This window comes from Caloenas nicobarica, chromosome 1, assembly GCF_036013445.1.
Source record: "Caloenas nicobarica isolate bCalNic1 chromosome 1, bCalNic1.hap1, whole genome shotgun sequence".
Classification (NCBI taxonomy): Eukaryota; Metazoa; Chordata; class Aves; order Columbiformes; family Columbidae; genus Caloenas; species Caloenas nicobarica.
The window spans coordinates 88,057,951-88,079,804 of NC_088245.1; the positions used below are offsets into that span (position 1 = coordinate 88,057,951).

The 21,854-nt window shown below is 48.1% G+C and overlaps 3 protein-coding genes across 3 annotated transcripts; 1 reads left to right on the top strand and 2 right to left on the bottom strand.

The window, feature by feature from the left end:
- LOC136001441 (cystatin-A-like) lies at positions 1-7,789 on the top strand. The gene is made up of 3 exons (XM_065655765.1): positions 1-113; positions 5,336-5,437; positions 7,624-7,789. The coding sequence occupies exons 1-3, from the start codon at positions 42-44 to the stop codon at positions 7,750-7,752; spliced, it is 303 nt and encodes a 100-aa protein (XP_065511837.1). The 5' UTR covers positions 1-41; the 3' UTR covers positions 7,753-7,789.
- A 1,393-nt stretch (positions 7,790-9,182) lies between these two features.
- LOC135994121 (cystatin-B-like) lies at positions 9,183-15,189 on the bottom strand. The gene is made up of 3 exons (XM_065644434.1): positions 15,084-15,189; positions 10,730-10,831; positions 9,183-9,998 (listed from the first exon to the last, which is right to left on the bottom strand). Exons 1-3 carry the CDS (start codon positions 15,147-15,149, stop codon positions 9,870-9,872), a joined length of 297 nt encoding a protein of 98 aa, XP_065500506.1. The 5' UTR covers positions 15,150-15,189; the 3' UTR covers positions 9,183-9,869.
- A 4,128-nt stretch (positions 15,190-19,317) lies between these two features.
- LOC135990391 (extracellular calcium-sensing receptor-like) lies at positions 19,318-20,448 on the bottom strand. Its single transcript, XM_065638083.1, has one exon. The coding sequence runs from the start codon at positions 20,446-20,448 to the stop codon at positions 19,318-19,320; it is 1,131 nt and encodes a 376-aa protein (XP_065494155.1).
- Positions 20,449-21,854: the final 1,406 nt, after the last annotated feature.

Here is a 21,854-nt window from a genome sequence, read left to right on the forward strand (position 1 = left end):
TCTTCAGAACCACCGTCACTTCAGAGCAGTTACCTGCCACTATGTTGCCGACTCTTGGGGGCTTATCTGAGACCAAGCCTGCTACTCCTGAAGTGCAGGAAATTGTTGACAAGGTGAGTTGCAGCCTATCTAAAGATAAAGTCTCTGTGTGCAAAGGGTCGAGTCTTGAAGCTTGTGCAAAGGCTGGGAGACCAGGTGGTGATTTTGAACCAGTGTTTAAACTGAAGAAGCTTGTGCGGAAAATGGGAATCCCCTTGATTGCCAGCCAGTATTTCTCAGCATTCTGCATAGCCAGTGTGACGGTAAGACTGAGACAAGGCACTTCTCTGTCTCATCCTTGTCCATGACCATAACTGGCCACCTCCAGTTAACATTTGGGTGCAGCTGGAAGGGCAACTCTACTATGCCAGCATTGAGGCTGTTTGAAATTAAAGGTGGTGTATTTGCAGGGAGAATATTGTACCTGGTAGAATTAATTCCTCACTGAAGGACATGGATAGTACAAACCATGTGGTAGTAGGCATTAAAACAAGATATATACAGCACGAGGCTATGGGTAAATCACTTCCTGTCCTGGAAGTAGCTCTGTAAACAGCACCTCAGTGTATTGTCAATTCTGTTCTCATACTAAATCCAAAACACAGCACCATGTACCAGCTACTGGGTAGAATATTAACTCTATCCCAGCCAAAACCAGGACAAGTACCAATCCGCGTCTCCCGTGAGCTTGCAGGCTGAGACCAGGCAATGATAAAACCAGGCTAAGGTGAGCTGGGCTGAGCCACCAGGAGAGATCTGTAAAGGGGCTGCGGAGGCTGATGCCAGAGTCCAGTATTCTCTGACCAGGTTCTTTTAGATATTCCACACATGGAGGGTATAATGTTTAATATCAGACTTATTTGAAGATATTTGGTGTTACATGAGGTTTCTGATTTAGGTTCCTCTTAGCAAAATAAAGCAATTGCAAAATACACTTCAATCACAATACAGATATGATCTCCATCACTGTTCTTTAGAATATGCTCACTGTCATGATGCTGGGCGTTCTCAGCCACCAGGAGGGAGAACATGTGCTGAGGCTAGCTCAAGCCCGCTATTGTCTTCCGAATTCTTTTGTTTGTTGTTGACTTTTTGTACTGCGTGTTGGGCGGAGCCACGTATTCATTGTCCCCATGCTGACCTGGCTCACTTAGGGCAGTGTTCACCGTTCTTTAAATGAACTCAGGGAGTGACACCCTCAGTCGATCCACTCAACTGACAGAGCGGTTTATCTAAAACAAGCACCCTCTGGTCTGCATTGTGTTGAGCTAATGTCAGCTGCTTTGCAGAAGCTGTGGTCTGTCACACCCTGCATTATTTTCTGAGATTCGTGGGCACATCGCCCTTGCCCAGCTCCTCTGAGCCTTCTTCCACTGTACGGCTGTATTGGTCAATCACAGTTGGGGTTGCCAGAGTTGAGCACGCATGCACAGAGTATCTGACAACAGGTTAATCAGAGGGGAGATAATTTACAGCAGAACAGAAAGAGAAAAGGATTATCTGAAACTGTTTGTGAGGCACCGACTGAATTACTCGGGAGCAGTGCTGCTGTTCCTCTTGTGCTGGCACAAGTGGTTGAAGGAGAAGCACTTGCAGTGATAAATTCCCTCAGCTGTGGAGAAGAGACCCTAGGGCAGGACTCGTAGCACCTTGGTGTCCCTGTAATTCCTGTTGCCTCATATGTGTAGGACAGGGAGAGCAAAGTCTCCTGCCTGCTGGGGGCTGTGAAGTTTGACTAATGAGCCTGTGAAATTGCTTAAGGGCCTCCTTTGAACACTGCTGGGACACTGTAGCATGCCAGATACCGAGCTATGTTCTTAATGCTTGGCAGTGTCGCTGGTGATCAAAAGATCCTGCCCTATTGCAGTGCGTATCCGAGATGAAATCTCAGTGCTTAACTGTCATGATGCCATTCTATGGGATTTTATGCTCTGTAAAGCAGAGAAGCAATTCATGTGATTTGAGTGAAGTTGTGAAGAGCATCTGCAGACCTTGGGATGCCCAACATCTGTTCTGCTCTTTGGATTATACCTGTGCCTTGTCTATAGTCAGTGAGCTGGGGCATGTTATTTATTCAGTCTCCTTGTTACGCAGCTGTTGCCTAAAATGGAGGAAGGTTTTGGGTTTAAGGAGCTGCTAGATAAGAGCTTAGGAATCTTACATTTTTCCATCTGAGGATTAAGGAGCTGTCTGCCTGCCTGATTTTACTGAAGGCTCTGTCCATAAATAACAAGTGGGGGATGTAGTGGCCAGAGGATGGGAGAGATGGTAAAAAGGGAGAGAACTGGCTTGGTTTTGTTCTGAGAGAGAAATAATATGTACCAAAAAATGCCGCTTAGGATCATCCTAGGAGCCCTCAGACCCAGCCTGCTGGAGCAGGTTGGAAATTGAACTTTCCCTGGTTTGCTGGATTTAGCAGCTCCCGAGCTAAAAGTATTGCTATTGCTCCCCTGGGATAGAAAACCCACGGAAGCTGCTGGGAAGAAGAGCAGAGTAAGAGTTTATGAAGAGCCTGAGTAAGATGATCATTTCTGGCTACCTGGACATAGTGGATCTGGATGTTTCTAGGGCAATTTCTGGGCCTCGCCTGCTGGGAAGGAATGCCCTGAGAATGGCAGCCAGCTGTAGGTGTACATGCTGAGAAAGCCAAGTAATTCTGTGTGTTTCTGTGGAACAGGTGTGTGGTGAGAAGCCCTGACACGCTGCTGGCCCCTCCCAGGGGCTGCCTGAGCAGGCTCCTGAGTGACGCTGCGCTCCTCTGCTGGGCTGCTGGATGCCTCTGCCCTGCCTCGGGCCATCGGCATGGAATCGTACAATAGTTTGGGTTGGAAGGGACCTTCAAAGGTCATCTAGTCCAACCCCCCTGCAATGGGCAGGGACATCTTCAACTAGATCAGGTTGCTCAGAGCCCTGTCCAGCCTGGCCTGGAATGTCTCCATGGATGGGGCATCTGCCACCTCTGGGCAACCTGTGCCAGTATTTCACCACCCTCATTGTACAAAATGTCTTCCTCATGTCTAGTCTGAATCTCCCCTCCTTTGGTTTAAAACCATTACCCCTTGTCCTGTTGCAAGAGGCCCTGCTAAAAAGTCTGTCCCTATCCTTCTTATCGGCCCCTTTTAAGTACTGAAAGGCTGCAATAAGGTCTCCCTGGAACCTTCTCTTCTCCAGGCTGAACAACCCTGACTCTCTCAGCCTTTCCTCACAGGAGAGCTGTTCCACCCTTCTGGTGATTGTTGTGGCCTCCTCTGGCCCCTCTCCAACAGGTCCATGTCTTTGCTGTACTGAGGGCTCCAGAGCTGGACACAGGACTCCAGGTGGGGTCTCACCAGAGTGGAGGCGAGGGGCAGAATCCCCTCCCAGAACCTGCCGGCCATGCTGCTTTTGATGCAGCCCAAGATACAATCGGCCTTCTGAGCTGCAAGCGCACATTGCCAGCTCATGTCCAGTCTTTCATCCACCAGTATCCCCCAAGTCCTTCTCTGCAGGGCTGCTCTCAATCCCTTCATCCCCCAGCCTGTATTGATACCAGGGGTTGCCTCAATCCAGGTGCGGGACCTTGCACTTGGCCTCATGAGGATCATATGGGCTCACTTCTCAAGCTTGTCCAGGTCCCTTTGGATGGCATCCTGTGCCTCAGGCGTGTCAACTGCACCACTCAGCTTGGCGTCATCCGTGAACTTGCTGAGGGTGTACTCAGTCTCACTGTCTGTGTCATTGATGATGATGTTAAAGAGTTACTGGTCCCAGTGCGGACCGCTGAGGGACACCACTTTTCACCAGTGTCCATCCAGACACTGGGCCTTTGACCACCACTCTCTGGATGCAATCATCTTGCCAATTCCTCATCCACTGAACAGTCCACCCATCAAATCCATACCTCTCCAACATAGAGGGAAGGATGTTGTGAGGGACCACGTCAAAAGCTTTACAGAAGTCCAGATAGACGACATCCGTAGCCCTTCCTTTGTTCAGTGAGGTAGTCACTCCACCATGGAAGGCCACTAGGTTGGTCAGGTGGGACTTGCCCTTGGTGAAGCCACGCTGGCTGTCCTGAATCACCTCCTTGTCCTCCATATGCCTTAGCACAGCTTCTAGGAGGATCTGTCGCATGATCTTTCCAGGCACAGAGGTGAGGCCGACATGTCGGTAGTTCCCAGGGTCCTCTTTTCCATGCTTTTTAAAAATGGGTGCAATATTTCCATTTTTCCAGCCACCAGGGACTTCACCTGACTGCCATGACTTCTCAAATATCATGGAGAGTGGCTTGGCACTACATCAGCCAATTCCCTCAGGACTCTGGGATGCATCTCACCAGGTCCCATAGATGGATGTATGTTCAGGTCCCTCAACTGGTCACAAACCTGGTCTTCTCTTACAGTGGGAGGGACTTTGTTCCCCAGTCCCCTTCTTGCAGTTCATCTACTCGGGAAGTGTGGGCAGAGAGCTTGCCAATGAAGACTGAGGCAAAGAAGTACCTCAGTCTTCTCCTTGTTCATTGTTAACCAGTTTGCCAGTCTTGCTCATTAGGGGGGACACACTTTCTTTGACTTTCCTCATCTGGATGACATGCAGAAGCCCTTCTTGTTATCCTTTGTGTGTCTTGCCAAGTTCAGCTCCAGCTGTGCCTTGCCCTTCCTGACCCCATCTCTGCACAGCGGGGCAGTGTCCCTATACTCTTTCTGGGATACCTGTCCCTGCTTCCACTGCCTGTGCATTCCCTTCTTGTCCTTTAGTTTGACCAGCAGGTCTCAACTCAGCCACCTCTTGACTTCCTTACCCAATTTCTTACACCCGGGGATCGAGAGATCTCTTGTTTTCTATGGAAAGCGTTCTTAAAGATCTGCCAGCTGTGTTCTGCTCCCTTGTCCCTGAGGGCAGTTTCCCAGGGGGTCCTGCTGCCCAGCTCCTTGAAGAGCTGCAAGTTGGCTTTCCTAAAATTCAGTGTCCTGACTTTACTCTTCAGCCATCCCACATCCCTCGAGACTGTGAACTCCATGTGCACATGATCACTGCAGCCCTGGCTGCCTCCAGTCTTGATGTCACCAATTAGCTCACTCTCGTTAGTGACTATCGGGTCCGGTATCGCATCTCCCCTGATAGGGCTGTCTGTTACCTGGCTTAGGAAGTTATCCTCAATGCACTCCAGGAGTCTCTTGGATTGCCTATTTATTTGGGGGCTCCAGGGTTTAATTCATTAAGGGTGTGTGTTTGAAAGGATGAAAATTACAGTGGTAGCTGTGAAAGTAAAGCCTAAATATGAACCTGCCAAACATTCTTCCCTTTCTTTTTACAGGTGAAGCTACAATTTGAAAGCAGAGTAAACAAGACATGTGAAATCTTTAAAGCCATATCATATAGGACTCAGGTGGTTGCTGGGACAAACTACTTTATCAAGGTTTGTATATATTATAGGAAGGAGTGCTTTGTCATAGAAAACCATCTGATGTGACTAATAGAGTTATAGACTGTCTCCAGATGCTTATAAAATTCCTCTGTTTGGCGCTACTGTACAACAGGAACATAGAAACTTATAAAACATGCGCTGTGCTGCTTCGGATGTGAATGATAACTTTCTTAGGATCATCACAGTCAAAGACTGTAGATTGCCTTATCAGCTCAAATGATTTAGATTAGTCATAACTCTACTCTCCTGTTTCCTTTAAAGGCAAAGTAGCTTTCCTATTGCCTCTGTGTCCTCCAATTGTGTTTATTAGGATTAACTGGGGGTGAGCCTGAGGATCTGATGGAGAGTTAGAGTGAATTTTTTAATTTCATGCAAGCATCTCATGCTCGGCTGACCAGTTTTGCAGGCAAGCATGCATGCTGATGTTTTGGTTCTGTGTCATGTGCTGCAGAGGAGCAGCCTGCCTGCTGGTTTTTCTGTATTTCCAAAGCCCCCTTTCTGTTGTGGAGGAAAAACAGGTAGTGCTTAATTTGGAGCCCTCTGATAGTGCTGTTCATCCTCTACTAGAAAATCTTACCCGTGGATTTGAGCAGCTTTCTGTGAAGTAAAGTGGAAGTAATTGCTGGGCCTATTTTGCGAGTGAAGGCCGGAAAGCACTGCTTAGTGGCAGGCTGGCTTTCTGGCAGCAGAGCAAACACTGGATGCGATTGCTGTATCTGAACCGCACATGTGCACAGACTTACACCTGGTAGGATGTGCTCCCTCGACAAGAGTCGGTTTGGGATTTAGTAGTTCTGCAGAGACATTATGAGCATTTGCTCTAAGTTTCTCATACTTAGTTGATCCCAGGAAGGACAGACACTGCTAAAACAACTCTTGAACAGTTATTTCTGCTCTCTGGGCACCAGGGGATTGTACTGACCGAGTACGTATTCTATGGCTAATGCAAGTCTTACTTACATAAATGGTGTTTATCCTTCCCTGGCTCCTCTGAGATGCGCTTTTGCTTTGTGGACAAGGTACTGAGTGATACAGAGTAACAATTTACAGGAAGGCTGCAGTGAAACCAGAAGTCACGTCTAATTGCATTTCTTCACTTAGTGCCATCCTGTTGCTGACTCAGGCAACGTAAGATACTTGTTTGCTGTCCATGCTAAGCCTCGTGAGCAAACTACTCGGAAATAAAGACTGACATGTTAGTGAACTTGGAAGAAATCCATTTTATAGCACTGAAAACTGATGATGGGTCTCGTTTTCCCAATCTTGCAAGTGGCAGGAAGCAATTATTCGTTTTAGCAGTAGCTGGAATGACCTCTGTCACAAGGTTGTTTTCTTTTATCCTTCTGAATTCTCCACATTGCTAAATTTTACCAACAGACTTGCAGATGAGATATAATCCAGACCAAGAGAAACAGTGCAGCCTCCAGAAGGCATGCAAAAACCTCCTGGAGCCTAAGGCATTAAACTTTCCCTTAATGCCATAGACCTCAAACAGAGAGAAAACTTGTGCTTGGCTCTGTATGTATGAAATCATGCACAGCTCTGTAGTAGCAAGCCTTAGTGGGAGGACTTGCTGGAGGGGAAGGTGAGTTTATTTTGAAAATTATTTATTTCAGCCACTCGCCCTACTCTGAGAGGCACCAAGATGTGTCAAGTTGTCTGTTCAGGCACCAATGTGTTTGCAGTAATTCTGCAGACAAGGGATCCTGGCTTTCAGGTTTCTTAGGACCGTGTGCTGGCTGTGGCTAGATCTTTCTGTGCCTTCTGGGAGATGACACTGTCTCTGCACCTTGCCCCAGCCCTGAGTCATTAAAATTTACTCTGTGTCTCTTGTTTCCTACTCTGAGTGTCCGGAGAAGCTGTCAGCTGATGTGCTGGGACCTTTGTGACCTGAATAGGGTGCCCTGCAAACCTTTCTCCTGTTGTGCCTGCTGGTGCTTCCACACTCCAGCAGTGCTGCCCATTTTCCATTTGCATGAGTCTGAAGGTTTTTATTACAGTTCTCTACAGGTGTATAGAGTTTCCAGCACCAGTTAGTTACTATCCAGATGGGTTAAGAGCTGTTGAAGTAAAAGGGGAGAGAAACCTAAAATTCAGCTCCTGAGCAAAGATATTCTTCCTGTTGTTTGAACCTGCTTCACCCATGATCCTCACTTTCCCACTGTTTTGGTTTCTAGGTCCAAGGTTCTGATGACAACTATGTCCACTTAAGGGTGTTTCAGGGCCTCCCTGCTGAGAACGACTGTCCCAGCCTTGTCAGTTTTCAGACCGGGAAAACCAGAGATGATCCTCTGACCTACTTCTGAGAGACAATGAGGAATGGTGCCTCACTTCTGCAAGATGTGTGTGGTTTCTGCCTGTGTCAGTAAATGCGCAAAAATAAAATGAGTTTTGAAAACTATTTGTTCATCTACTGCGTGTCATGTCCAGGTCTGCTGCCTGGCTAAAGCTCAAGTGGGCTCTGAAATAGTATTCAAGGCTGTTTGTGCCACCTGAGGTACTAGAGCTGTAAGACAGAGCACACGCATTTCAGCTCCTCTTTCCAAAATACTGACAGGCAGAGGAAGTGCTATAATAAGCCAGACTTAGGGTCTCCAATTTTTCCCTGTTTGGGGGGGTCTGCGTGGGAACTCTCTGGGCTGCTATGAGAAAAAGCATGTAAGACCCCTTAATATTCAGGAGACAGAACATGCTCCTTCTAAACAATGCTGGTTACACACTCCCACAGAGCACACCTGCAACAAAAAGCCCAGTAACACACAGGTAAGGTCACCATGCTCTCTCCTCTCAAAGCTGCTTGCCATTTCTTCAGTCTACACCACTGGTCGCTGATCTCTGGCTGGACCTTGTGCTGCTGAACTTTTTGAGCACAGCAGCTCAGCGAGTTTGCAGTCCACTTCTCTGGCACACACTTAAGCAGCTCATCTATGAGGTGTTATGGAGAACAGCATCAAAAGCCTTACCAAAGTAAACAACAAACATCTTGGCAAATTGAGAGAGGATGGATATCTAATCATAGCAGGCTATGAGGTTGATGAAGCATGACTTCCCCTTTGTAAATCCATGCCGACTACTTCCAATTGCCTTTTTGTCTTTAATATGTGTGGAAATGACTTCCAGAACCATTTGCTCCAGCGCCTTCCCAGGGACTGAGGTGACGCTGATGAGCCTGTAGTGCTCCAGGTTCTCCTTCTTGCCCGTCTTCAACATAGAAGTGATGTTTTCTTGCTTCCAGTCCTGGGGAACCTCCCCCAGTGCACATGACCTTTCAAAGGTCCTTGAGTGTGGCCTTGCAATGACACTGGCCCTCAGCATCCATGGATGCATCCACTCACACCCCATGGCATTGCCTAAGTCTGGTTTAGGTGTGCCCCAGGCCTGGTCCAGCTCTGCTGAGGAAAGTCTTCTTTTCTCCAGACTTGCCTGCTCATCTTAGGCACCTCAAATTCCTGTAGGCAAGTCCTACCAATAAAGGCTGAGACAAAGGCAGCATCGAGTGCCTCAGCCTTTCCCATGCCCTCTCTTAGCAGGTGCCCTGCTCCACGCAGCACAGAGGGACTGCATTTTCCTTAGTGTTCCTTTCTAACTTCTAACTAAAAGACTGGAATAAACCTAAGGTTACAAGGAATATGAAAAACACTCATGGAAAAAAAAACCACCAACATCTGAGCAACATAACCAATATTGAAAACTAGAAAAGAGAACAGTGAAACACTACTCAAAGTCAAATATGCCCTTTCGATTCAAGAGAAATGTTTATTGTTATTAATGCAGAAATGCTTGTCCAGCTTAAGTTCCTTTCCAGGACTTTTCCTTAGGACTGAGAACTGAGTTCAGTTCTGGTTTTAAACACATACCCCCTCTACTGGACATCATATCCTGCTGCTGCAAGAGGATCAACATGATCACCACGGGAATGTTTGTTTCAAAAGACAATAATCCTCCTCTTGCTTTCAAAACCACTTTGGCTCTGGTCTCTCTTCAGGTCTTTGCCAAGAAAATACATAGCACAATTTAAATCTACAGATATATTCACAGTTGCAAAATAGCACAGAAGAGATCTGGGTTTTCCTCTCGCTCCTTGCTGCAAATACAGAATGCCAGTGTCACTCCCCTTTCAGTTTCTAAACCAGGGAAGTCCACAAACAGGACTCAGCCGCAGTATTCCAGTTATGTTGCACTGAAGTCAGTGCAGCTACTTGGATTTGCGTTAGTGTAGGTGAAAGGAGAACCGTGTGACTCTAAAATTTAGATATTGCACAGGAATGGAATGGCATAAAAGCAACTGATGTTTTCCAGCGGGAAGTTAAAAAAAACCCAACACATTTACTTTGCTCCTTTGTAGGCACAGGAATCAACATTTTGCACCCTATAGAAAATGCACATCAGAACCAATCAGGAAAATGCACAAGACAGAAGCTTGCTAGAAAAAAGCCAGTTCATCCTGCTTAGTCTTGCTGCTCTGGTAACTGTGGAGACTCAGCGGCTTGTTCTCGTGAGGAAGGCTCCTGAACACCCGCAGGTGCATGAACTCATCATTGCCAACATGGACCTGCAAAACATAAAAACCTGTGAGTTCCACGGAGTAACAGCAACCTTCAGCAAGAGGGGTGGTCAGACTGCTGTGTCTTGAGGATGGTGAAGCAGAGAGGTGGCAAGAAAAACCATCACCTCAGAAGGTGTGGTCTTGTTCTAAACCAGACTGAGAGTTCTGACTTTGTGGAGTTATGACTTTATGACCCTCTAATCCTTCTATGCTTGTTAATGCTCCCTGTGCCTGAGACAGGGAACGTACATCTAGGGAACCAGGGCTGCACAGAAGTGAGTAATCTATTAAATACATGTAAAATGCTCTAATCTTGTATGGCACAAGCAGCACTTCAATGCTTTCATCACAGGTGCTTGGTTTTGTGTGTGGCATCACTACAGGCAGAATCACAGCGGGTTTGACACTTCACTGTGTCTTCACACACCTGGACTTCACTTAATGCAATGTTAGTGCTCAGCATCACGGATGTGTAATTATCCCCAAATCTAAGTTTCATAAAAGAACCGAAAAGTAAAAATCATTATTAAAACAGGGAAGTACTCTCATCTCCATGTAATACAGGGAGGTGGGCTGGGAGGTGGGGGGTGGATTTTTTTTTAATGTATAGATTTTTTTCTTATTAAGGCCAAATCATAAGCATCCCTGTCTAGGTAAGGAAAGAAAAAAACCCACCATTCCAAATATTATACGTGTTAATTAAAAACAACCAACCAACATTGCCCAGTGTCCTCTACCTTGATGAAGTAGTTTGTTCCAGCAACCACCTGAGTTTTAAACTCCACTGCAGTGAAGACATCAAAGGTTTTCCCTTCTTTTTCTTCTAGCTGAGGTTTCACCTTAACAAAACAACAGAGTATTTAAGACTGATGCAAGATTCAAGTTACTTAGGACTTAAGGCCCACACTATAAGGGTGCCTTTGCACCCTTTAGGTCACTACTGCTGAATTCCCAGACACAGAGCTGCTGCTTTTCCAAGTTACTAAATTATCAAAATGAATCAGGTTAAGTTTTGTGTTCAAGAAAGACGAGAAATCTAAAGAGGCAGCAAAGCCAAGAGAGTGGTGTGATTCAGTCATCATAGACTGACACCGAATCTGGAGCCTCCAACAGAGAACTGTGTGGGTATTCTAGAAGGTTTATGTTGACAAATTATTTCCTCTATTGATGTCTCAGCTTCCCTTTCTGTTCTGTATATCTAACAACAAATGGGAAGTGATTCAGTACCCACATGCACAAGACTATACATCTTTTTAAAGAGAAGTTTTTAACATTTATCATTCTTACAAGAAAAAGGCCCATCTTCAGCATTAGCTCCCTTTTCAAATTCAGAACAAGTTGTTACAGACCCAGCATCACAGAACAGACAGCCATCCAGAAATCAAGCTTTCAGAGCAAACTACCCAAGCCTACAACACAACACAAATCGGACAGTTCTTCCAGCACGTCTGCTGGAATCTAGAATGTTTTCAAACTGCAAATATTTTCCAAAAAATAATTGCACCATTAAGCTTCTGAGCTATCATCCCCCTTTCCAGAGTGCAAAACCTGTGCTCAAGAAGTCAGAACAACTTGTCCTGTACCTCAGCGGGAGGCAGGAACTCACAGGAGTTGCAGCTCTTCTTCCCCACACTTGGCTCTCTAGAACCTTGCGGCTATATGGTAAAATTCTTGGTCAGGGAAGCAGAAGATTTCAGGCTTCGTTTATCAGGGCAATATGAATTAGTCTTGGGAGTCCTTGCTGCAAGCGCAGGTCTACCCAGGCCTTACCTCCTGCACCACATCATTAGGTAGGCCTCCCTCCACTCCCAGTGCAACAGTATCAGCAGTGAGTCATTTTCTCTTTCCAGCTACATGGTGGATTTCGCCTTCTTCCTAAATTCAAGGGGAATGAACATATTTGCTATCCTGCCTGAGCTCCACCTGCTTCCTTGGAGGAAAACAAGTGCCAGTTTGCCACTGCTCAGGTGCTCTAGGTGAAGCAGGAACAGAAAATGTCTGCCACAGGGTATGTCCTCCCACTGAGAAGGCGCGGGACTAAACTCTGGTGCCTTTCCAAGACAGGTGATCGGTGATTGTCCTGTTGCTGAGAGCTGTGGCCATACTGTACATCATCCCTCAGAGGTCATACCCTCTACACTTCTTCCAGGCTATGGATAGTACATCAAAAGTAAGATAATGATGTTTGGATGCTTTTGTACGTGTTTTTTTTTCCATATAGAAATCAAAGCGCACTGGGCAACTTTGCATTTGAAGATGCAAGGAAGCGCGCAGCCCCAGAAAGTGCAGTGATTCCGTCCTCCCTGAGTGGTTTCAGTTTCCATCACTAGAGCTACTATTACAAATTTTAAGCAGCAGGGGAGAGGGTGGGCATAGGTATCCCACGGACCCTATGCTGTCCTGTGCTCCTTTAGCAATCCTAGGTGCTGTGCAAGGTTGGTTTCTCAGGTCTCCAAATTGCCCTGGCTCAGCACATTTTGTGTTTCCACCAGAAAGCCGAACACTGGGCTCCGTGACCGGAGGCAGCGTGGGGTGACACGTGGCTGCCGGCTTGTCAGGGTGTTATTGTGACAATGACTCACCGCAGCACGTGACAGTGGGCATCTTGATGCAGTACGGAGAGGGAGAGCCCAGAAATACTCTCTGAAAGACCCGGTACTGCCCACCATACTAGTTCATCGTGTCAGTCTAGATCTGGAGGTCCTGGCGGACGGCGCACCAAACATGAGCCATCGCTGTGCCCTGGTGATAACGAAGGTAACAGCATTCTGGGCTGCATCTGCAGGAGCCTCGCCAGAAGAGAGAGGCAAACGATTACTGTGCTTGTTAGAGCACATGTGGAATACTGCGTCCACTTTTGGGCCCCCAGTACAAGAAAGATGTCAATAAACTGTAGCCAGCTCAGCAGAGGGCCACCACGAGGCCAGATGGCTGGAGCACTCGTGCTGTGAGGAAAGGAAGAAAATTAGCTTGCTCAGCCTGGAGAAGAGAAGGCTTGGATAAAAGCTTTCCAGTCCTTAGAAGAAGCCAGGATCTTTACAGAGGAGCAGAAGAGTGAGACTTAATGGTCCTAAATTGAAATTGGAGGTTCAGACTGGGTATAAGGAAGAGCTTTTCCCATGAGGCCACACTGGCAGTACAGCAGCCTGCCCAGAGAACTTGTGCAGTTTCTGTCCACAGAGGTTTTCAAGACCTGACTGGACAAAGCCCCGAGCAACCTGGGGCTGCTGACCCTGTGCTGGGCAGGAGGTGCAGTCCTTTCCCACCCAAAAATCTGTGATTCCATCATGCCATGAAGGTTCTCTGTTGTTCTGCGTGGCCTGTTTGCTTACTCCCAGAGCACTTACTGAAAAGCAGATGGTTCAAAAAGCACCCTGACTGACCTCTGCCACAGGTGCCAGCGAGAAGCCAAGGACTGAACAGGCCTGGGTGGAAATCCTGGCTGTGGGGAGGCCGTTCCTGTGGGACTCCTGAGCCAGAGACACTGCCAGAGGGAAGCTGTCCTGCTCTGCCTCCCGCTGTACCTGCTCTGGGCAAGCAGCAGTACTCGCCAGGTCCACGAATCTGACGGATGCTCAGCCATCGCTGTCGCTCTTACAAAGCAGTAAAATGGAGGCAAGAACTGGAAAAGCAGGAACGGGAAATGTATTTCTGGCAAACAAACTGGCAGGCTCTAACAAATCTCTGCAAAGATTTGATTTTAAGCAAGCGAGGTAATTTTAGAGGTCTACCTTGATTTAAGAAAACGAATGTTTCCTTCACAGTCTGTATCCAGATACAGATATAACTGCACAGGCAACTTTCAGTTTTGAGTTTCTCTATGTATTTTAAATAAAGTAATACAAGTTGGCAGTCAAAACTAGCTGGATAAACTTTGAAATATTTAGGTAATTTAAATGAAAATGCCAGATTTTTCGTTAATTCCCTTCACGTCTGATTCCAGATGGGTTTTGTTTTTACTCTTCATCTTATATTTGGACTACTAAACCACCACAGCCCGCCACAGAACGGAAATTCGGGATTTAAAACAAATCTAGTTTTCAGTCCATATGCAACACTAACTGCATACTCACGTTATCTTTAACACAACACGTAGACCTGTCCAGGTCAAAACAATTACTATGACTCTCTCGGCAATTCTCAGTAGGGTACTCATTACTGCAGACTCAGGTTAGGGCTGAGGAGATGCACATCTGTTTGGTTTTTTTGGAATGCAAGATCATCAGATTCTACAAGCTAAACTTTAATTTCAGTGACTGTGCCTTTGGGTGCTCTGTACATGTTTGGTAACTGCTGCAGTCTAGGGAGCTTGTCTTTCATCTTTCTGCACTGGCTTGACGCACCCTGGCTGATCAAACCGAAAAGCAGAAGGAACTTGAGTTCAGTCATGACTGAAATAGGACCACGTGCTTTGAAAGAAGAACTTAGTTGTACATCGGCATTTTTAGAGCAAAAGCACGCGCTGCTCCTTGACATGGGCTGTCATTTAACTGTCCTGGAAGTAGTTTCAGGGTTTGGAGCTGGCAGCGTGTAGAGCCGAATTCTGCTTTGGGGAATAGCAGAAGCAGCGGAGACGTTTTCTTCGTCCTCCAACACCAACAAAGTGGCTACAAGATTCAGACTTTGCAAGAACCTCCTGAGCTCCTTCCTCAAGCTCCCGCACCTTTTGTAGCTGGGACAGACACCGGCAGCAGGAACGGGGCCGGAGCACCGGCGCTGACCCCGAGCACTCCACGCGGCCCACGCTTGCTCTCGAAATCCCCCCAAACGTCCCCCCAAAATCCCGAGCCTGCCCTGCCTGCGGTCAATAAAACCAGGCGAGGCCAAGCGGGCAGAGGGCGCCAGGAACCGCTCACCGCACTCCCGGTCGCTGTTCCTGCTTTCGAGCCGAGCGGGGAGGAAAGGCGTCTCCGCCTCCAGCGCTGCTGGGCAATGGCCCGACGCCCGGGTCCCCGCCACCCCCTGCACCGGGACGAGGCCCCAGCCGTCCGGTCACACCGGCCGCTCCGACCGCCAGCAGCCCGGCGGGAGAAGCCCCGGGAGACCGGGGGTCCCTCCCGGGCTGGCCGCGGCGCAGCGCAGCCCCCTCACCTCCTCCGCGATCTGCTGCGTCTCACGGGTGGCGGCCCGGGCCGCCGAGGCGCCCCCGCACAACATGATGGCAGCCGCTCCGCTCCGCCCCGCTCCGCCCTCCCGCTCAGGCGGGGCCGGGCCTGCCGGCGGGGCGGGACCGGGGCCGGGCCCCACGCGTGACTCAAACCCGGCGTTTGCGGCTCCCGAGCTGGGGGGCGGGAGCAGCGGTGTCCCCAGGGACGCTCCTGGGCCGGGGAAGTCTTAGCGCAGCGCGGCGGGACCAGCCCTGTCCGGGCTCGGCAGAGCGCGCCCCGCCCCAGGACAGGCTGCGGTCGCCAGCGGGAGGAAGAGACGCTGAAAGCAAGAGGTGCAACAAAAGCTGCCGGCAGAGCGACCCCCGGGAGGTCTGCAGCCTGTCCTCGGCGGTGACACCTCTGGGAGAGGCGTGTGTCAGGACAGGGCTCTCATGAGCTTCTTTCTTTCCCAGTCTGTCGTGTTTTCCAGCAGCCGTCGCCTACGTGCAAAGTTTCCCGGTACACAACTCCCTCGTTTGCCGTGTTCATCGTTCCCTCTCCTGGGCTGCTTTTGCTGTTTCTCAGCCAGCAAACCAAAAGCTGTGTGAATCACCCGGCCTTTGAGAAATCCCCTGCACTCTGAACGTTCAGGTCTTTAGCTAAACTTCGCTGCAATTCACACCCCCAGATTTCTTGGAAAAACAACAGCAAAAACCTACCTTCCTCCCCCTGCTTTCCTTCACCCCTTGGTACATTTGGTAAATATAGCCCTACATCTAAGGACAGCAGGTATTCCATACTGAACCAACCTCCTGCACTGGTAAGGGGGGCATGGTGGGAAGGGTGAAACAGACCAGGGAAGAAGGATTTCTTTTCCTTGGTATCATCATCTCACTCCTCTGTGGAGAGCAAGTACATGTTGTGCTGGGGCTTTGGGCCGGCAGAGCTCAGCTGGCTTTGTGAGCAGAAGGCGAAGTATCGGGCTGTTCACTGGGATGGTTCCCTGCCCATCGGCCATGTTTGCCAATGGAAATCCCACCACGGAGCTGATAATGCTCTTTGCCTCTGTCCCCACTGCTGTTGCTTCTCTGCCGGGTGGTTTGGGAAACACCGACATTGGCAGGTGCTTTCCAGTAGGGGTTTGAGCTACAGGGGATGGGGTAGGACAGCCGTTCATGTGGACAGCTTCTGGTGGGACATGCCAGTGGAAGTTTGCAGGCTTGAGCTTTCGAAAGAAGGATGTTACCCAACTTGTCTTCGTCAGTATTGTCTTGTGTGAAACACAGACCGGCTTTTGGACAGGTGTCTGAGCAAACTTCCTCTTGTCCTGGACTTGGCAGGATGGGAACATGTACTCTCCTCTGGGCATGGAAAAAAGGGTTTGGTTGCAAATCACTTTAACGAAGAGGGTCCTTTTTCACTGGGCTTCCCTTGTACCTAGCTTGTGCATCACCAGAATAGGCTGCAGCGGCAGCTGTCACACAGCGCGTGGAGCTCCAGGCTCAGAGATCAGGGTACATGTCCAGTGGGGGTGGGTGAGGGTTCCCCAGCAAATTGAGCACAGCTGGTCTGTCGCTGTAAAACTATGGCAGCTGTTGGAGCCTCATCCTGTGCCAGGGCACATATTCCTTTTAAGTAGATGTAAAGAACAAAAAAACACCTAAAGAATGAAAACTGCCCAAAGAATGAAAACCACCCAAATGTCAACATTCGCTACTGTGTGCATAGCCAGAGAATATTGTTCTCCAAACAAGGCAGCCGATGGTGACTTTGTTTCTCTTGTTGCATGTGTTAGCACAGAGTTTTCAGTTTGTATCCTGTGTCATTTTGTCATTTTGTTTCATTCATTAAGCGCTTCTAGGATATCAGTGCTGTCAGCTTCACTTCAGGGGTTACTGTTCTGGTTTGGGCCCGTAGGAATAATGCACTAGCACTAAAACTATTTGGCTACTGCTATTTTTGGAAGTGCGGGCCATAACTAAAGTATTTTTTTTTTTAGCCGTTTCTGCCATCTAGTGCCCATCTCTGTTCATGCATTTAGACTCAGGAGACCGCGAGTCTTAATTCCTTAATTCCCCTAAACTAAACCTAGAGGCCACATTCAGCAGCCTGGTGAAGGAACCTGTTTTTTCAGAAGCAATGAGCTACTCCGACTGGGTCCAGGGGTAGAATGTGGTTTCCAAAGTTGTGGCCACCAGGATTTGTGTTTTCAAACTCCCTTTTTTTTCCTTTTAACCAGCTGTGCCATGGCTTTAATCAAATATTGTAATCTGAAGGCCTTACAGTTAAAGTTGGATTGGTTCTTCCATGGTGTAATTAAAATTTGAGCCCATGCTGAGCTGGATATAACAGGTCAAGAAAAGGGCTAAAATAACTTGTCGACCAGCGTGCTCCTTGGGGTTATGGACTTTGACTGTGCTCTCTTAAGCCCAAACTCCTCTTCCTCATCAGCAACGAGTAGAAGTGGTGAAACCAAGTTTTTATGTAGCAATGTCACCTGTAAGTTTTATTTGCCTGCCCTGGCAAAAGAACAACCGAGCAAAAAGAGTAACAAAAGAATGGTGGCATTTTCCCCAACACATCCACACAGTCATTCCGTCTCTGCTCACACTAAGCTGCAGGCCCGTCTACCTTTCCGCAGCGGTCTGGATTACCTTTGTGTTTGATGAGGAAGGGTACTGATGCCTTCGTGCCAGATGCTTGTTCTTGCACATGAGATCTGGGAAGAGAGAAATAAATTCTGCAATGTACCCCCTCCTGCCAGGATGTTGAGGGACACTTTTTCTCTCATCAGGCTTCAGGAAATGAATATCTCTTCTCACGGCTCTCTTACTTCCAACCTTTCCAGCACGGATGGAGAAGAAGCGGGAATACCTTGCAAAGCCAGGAGCACTTATGTTTGCTTTTGGGGGAGCAGAACAAGTGTCAAGAATAATGAAGTTCTGCTGTTTTCTTTGATGAAGTTCGTACTGTTTTTCTTTAGGTACAGTCCGCCCTCCTTGTGCTGGGCGCCCTCTCTTCAAGATGGGCCAAGAAGAAAATAACCTGGTAGGTGGCCTGTAGGAGCCAAAACATATCCAATTTACCCATTTGTGTGTGCATGTCTCAGAGCCCAGGCCTGTGTGTTTTCCTCCTCCTGTTGCCTGTCAGCACACACACTTCAGATACTCACTCATTCCTGCAATTGTGTTACCACGTTTGGGGCTACTTCTCCACCCCTAACTCCTGCATTTCACCTTGTTTCATTTGGTGTGTTTCAGGCCCACCAGTGTCATCAGGACCAGCACAATGCTCTGTGCAGGTGTGAGGCAGATCAATATGGGAAAGCACAACACTGACTATGGTGTGAAGGGGTTAGCCATGTATGCCATGTGGAATATTACAGCAGCAACACTCTGTTAAGCATACAACTACGAGCGACATAATCACAGATACATCTCATTGTGCTCTCGCAGCGTTCTCTAGGCGGGGATTTACAAGCTGTTCCCCCTCCACCAAAGCAGGTAGGCTGGAGGGAAAGCTACCTCAGCTGGACGAAACCAGTAGCAACCTAGTAGCTTGGTCTAGTGCAATGGAGTCTATGAAGAGTATTGTCCAGTATTTCCTGCTGGGCAGAAAGGAGAGATTGGGACATTACTAAATATAAATAGCAGGGCACTCTGTCACATAAATACTTTACATGTTCACACCCTCGGCTGTACACATGTGCAGGATGCTGGGGCTTTTTTAATTTTCCCCACAACCATACTTTTCCCAAGTGAAACTGTGTACCTTGCTTTTGTAGAGCTGAGAGTCCTGATGCACATGGTTACAGATCACATATACTGGATAAAGAGGGAATATTATACATAGTGGGAAAGAGGAATATTATACGTAAATGTAAAAGCAGAGTATAGTGGATTGCCTAATGCCTCCCATAGTCAGCTGAGTTGCAGTCTGGCAGGAGAAGCTTACAGAGGCAAGGCAGCATGCAGACTTCTGCTTAAGCCCCACCAGAGGAGATCCTCACTCATCCTTCTGGGATGACCCGGTTTCAAGAAAGCAAATGCAAATTCAGTCCAAGGCTCCCCAGACACACTCCTTCCTCTGGAGGTGAAATTATGACCCTGCCAGCGCTAACAGTACGGTGTGGTGGGGCTGTGTCACAGGAGCGTGTCTTTGTCGTCTTTCCCATTCAGAAGCAAGAGGTGAGCAAGTTCCTCTCGGGGGGCTGATGTGCTTCTCATGATTTTCTTTCGTTAGGAATGTACCGTGTTCTCTGTGACAGAGCCACCTCCAGTGCCTATAAAATTTCGGGAGTTAGCTGACAGCAGAGGAGGGTCCACCTCAGCGCTTGGTACCTCTTCTTTGGCGTCTCCCACCACTGACTCCTGCGAGCTGCTCTCCGGGCTGGAAGCTGCCTGGAAACCGGGCTCGGCGCTGAGGGGCTCACTGTTCTGCAGGGGAAGCAGGGCCTGGTGCCGCATCAGGCTGTCGTCGCTGTTCTGGGCCTCCAGGGAGTTCCTGCGCTTGGCGTTCCTGTTGGCCATGGCGTTCTTCTGCGGCTCCTCAAAGCTCAGCGACAGGGTGACCGTGCCGCTCCCGAAGCTGACTTTCTGCTTGCAGCCACGCTGCTGCTGGTGCTGCCGCTCGGCGGCAGCTGGTAGAGGAAAAGGGTCTTCATGGTTGCTCTTGCTGCTGATGGAGGAGGAAGGTGTGGAGCCGGTGGAGCCCCCCAGGCTGTTGGAACGCTTGTGTGACATGTTGCTCCGTCTCAGCGTAGCCCTGGCAGCCACCTTGAAAGCATGGGCGGCTGTGCTGCAGCGCACCTCCTCGATTGTGTTGCAGGAGGGCTTGAAGAGGATGGTGTAGACTTTGTTGAAGAAGATGCAGGCCAGGAGCCCGAAGCTGACAGCCAGTATCGCAATCACCTCCACGGCAGAGACAAACTTGCCGTACGTGCTGGCATAAGCAGGGATGAAGGAGATCCAGATGATGAAGAAGATCAGCATGCTGAAGGTGATGAACTTGGCCTTGTTAAAGTTCTCAGGCAGCTTTTGAGACTTGAAGGCAAAGAAGAAGCAGATGGCTGCCAGGAGGCAGGTGTAGCCAATGAGAAAGCTGAGGGCCATCAGGGAGCCTTCGTGGCAGGTGATGAAGATAATCTCATCCTCCAGTTCATGGTTTCGGTAACTGGATGGTGGGGCTGTGTAAAGCCAAATCACACAGATGACAATCTGCACGAATGTACACAAGAAAACCAGGAGGAACTGGAGGTTGAGGCCCCACCGCTTTCCGTGGAGGCTCGTGGGGATCTTTGCCTCAAAGACAAGAAGGACACGGTTGGTTTTCACCAGGATGCAGGAGGTGACAAGGGGCAGGTTTGCCATGGCTCTCTTGTGTCAACAGAGGGGGCAGATCACTCTCTGGATTGATGGTCCCAGATGCTATCTTGTTTTCTCATTCATTTTAGCTGTTCAGATCTTTCAATTCTGTACAGAGAATCTCCTCATTTTTAAATGCAAAAGAAAATTTTTTGCGAAGAGCTAGTACTAGCTGCAGCTCCCTTTTTAATCTCTGCTTCAGGATTTCAGTCCTCTAGATTGCATCAGCATAAATGCTATACAGCTGGTGTATTCTTCAAGGTCTAGTCAACACAGTGCAGCTCAATGCAGGTTGATCAGATGAGCATCTACACTTTTTTCAAGGTACGATTTGCTGTCAGTACAGCCTCTGTACTGTCTGAAAAAGCTGAGTGTGTCCTTAAGCTTAATTAATTTAAAGCCAGCTCAGATATGACTAAGCAACCGCACAGCCTTAACAACATGCTGCAGGCCACCAGTGGCAAACATTTTATAGCAGCTCTGCTGTCAGTTTTATTTAAAAGGGCTAGGGGGAAGACCTGCCCCACACTGTGTCCATTCTGGAGCCCAGAGTTGGCACCGAAGTTAGCACTGATTTTAGTGTTTTCCTGTAGCTACATTAAGCTTTTACTAGTGACAGAAATGTGCAATTTCCTGAAGACGTAGAGCATTTAGTGTATACATAGTGAGGTATGCATAGTACAAGGTCATCCTAGCCATCTGGTGTTTATAGGGGGGCTTGAAGACAGAAGTGTTTCTGGGTTTTATCTCCAGCTCTGCTATTATATGCAAGTCTCATTTATTTAGCTGCCTGAAAAAATATTTCACTGAAGGAATTAGACCCAGTCATAATTGTGGACCAAATGCAATTTGTTACAAGGAAGTGGTTATTAGTTTGCAGTAGAGGACCTCCACTCTTCTTTACTGTTGCAGACTTTTACTTGGAAAGAACACTTATGCACTTACTTAACTCTAATCCATTGCAAACTGATTGGAAAAATCTGATTAGGAAACAGGAAGTTATTTTCCAGCACTCTGGGTAGCTGTACAATAGTGGCATACAGAAAGATACTGCTTTATAGAAATGCAGGCAGCAGAATTTTGTATAGCAAATACCACAAAAGAATTGACTTCCAAAACAAGGCACTTGCATTAGGCTCTGCACAGCACCTCCATGCTGGAGTTTATCATTGCAGTGGTTTGTAATAATGCATAAAAGACAGCAAAGTCAAACTCCTGCTGTCGTGGTTTGATTGCGGGGTGACAATAAAACCGTGGCAGAATTGGAAAAAGGGAATGAGCTGGTGGACAGAGAGGCAAAATTGGCGGCTAAGCAAAAGGTAAGAATAGAAAGTGCCCTAGTCCCCGATGGGCAGGTCTCTTTGGAAGGTAAGCCAGAGTATACTAAGGAAGACCGGAAACTTATTATAGAT

What these genes read in the sequence shown, in the direction of transcription:
- LOC136001441 (XM_065655765.1), top strand. Translation starts at nt 42, where the DNA reads ATGTTGCCGACTCTTGGGGGCTTATCTGAGACCAAGCCTGCTACTCCT. An exon ending in TGCAGGAAATTGTTGACAAG is followed by an intron (nt 114 to 5,335) that starts GTGAGTTGCAGC and finishes TTCTTTTTACAG; the next exon opens with GTGAAGCTACAATTTGAAAG. An exon ending in GGACAAACTACTTTATCAAG is followed by an intron (nt 5,438 to 7,623) that starts GTTTGTATATAT and finishes TTTGGTTTCTAG; the next exon opens with GTCCAAGGTTCTGATGACAA.
- LOC135994121 (XM_065644434.1), bottom strand. Translation starts at nt 15,149, where the DNA reads ATGTTGTGCGGGGGCGCCTCGGCGGCCCGGGCCGCCACCCGTGAGACG. An exon ending in CGCAGCAGATCGCGGAGGAG is followed by an intron (nt 10,832 to 15,083) that starts GTGAGGGGGCTG and finishes TGTTTTGTTAAG; the next exon opens with GTGAAACCTCAGCTAGAAGA. An exon ending in GAACAAACTACTTCATCAAG is followed by an intron (nt 9,999 to 10,729) that starts GTAGAGGACACT and finishes TATGTTTTGCAG; the next exon opens with GTCCATGTTGGCAATGATGA.
- LOC135990391 (XM_065638083.1), bottom strand. Translation starts at nt 20,448, where the DNA reads ATGGCAAACCTGCCCCTTGTCACCTCCTGCATCCTGGTGAAAACCAAC.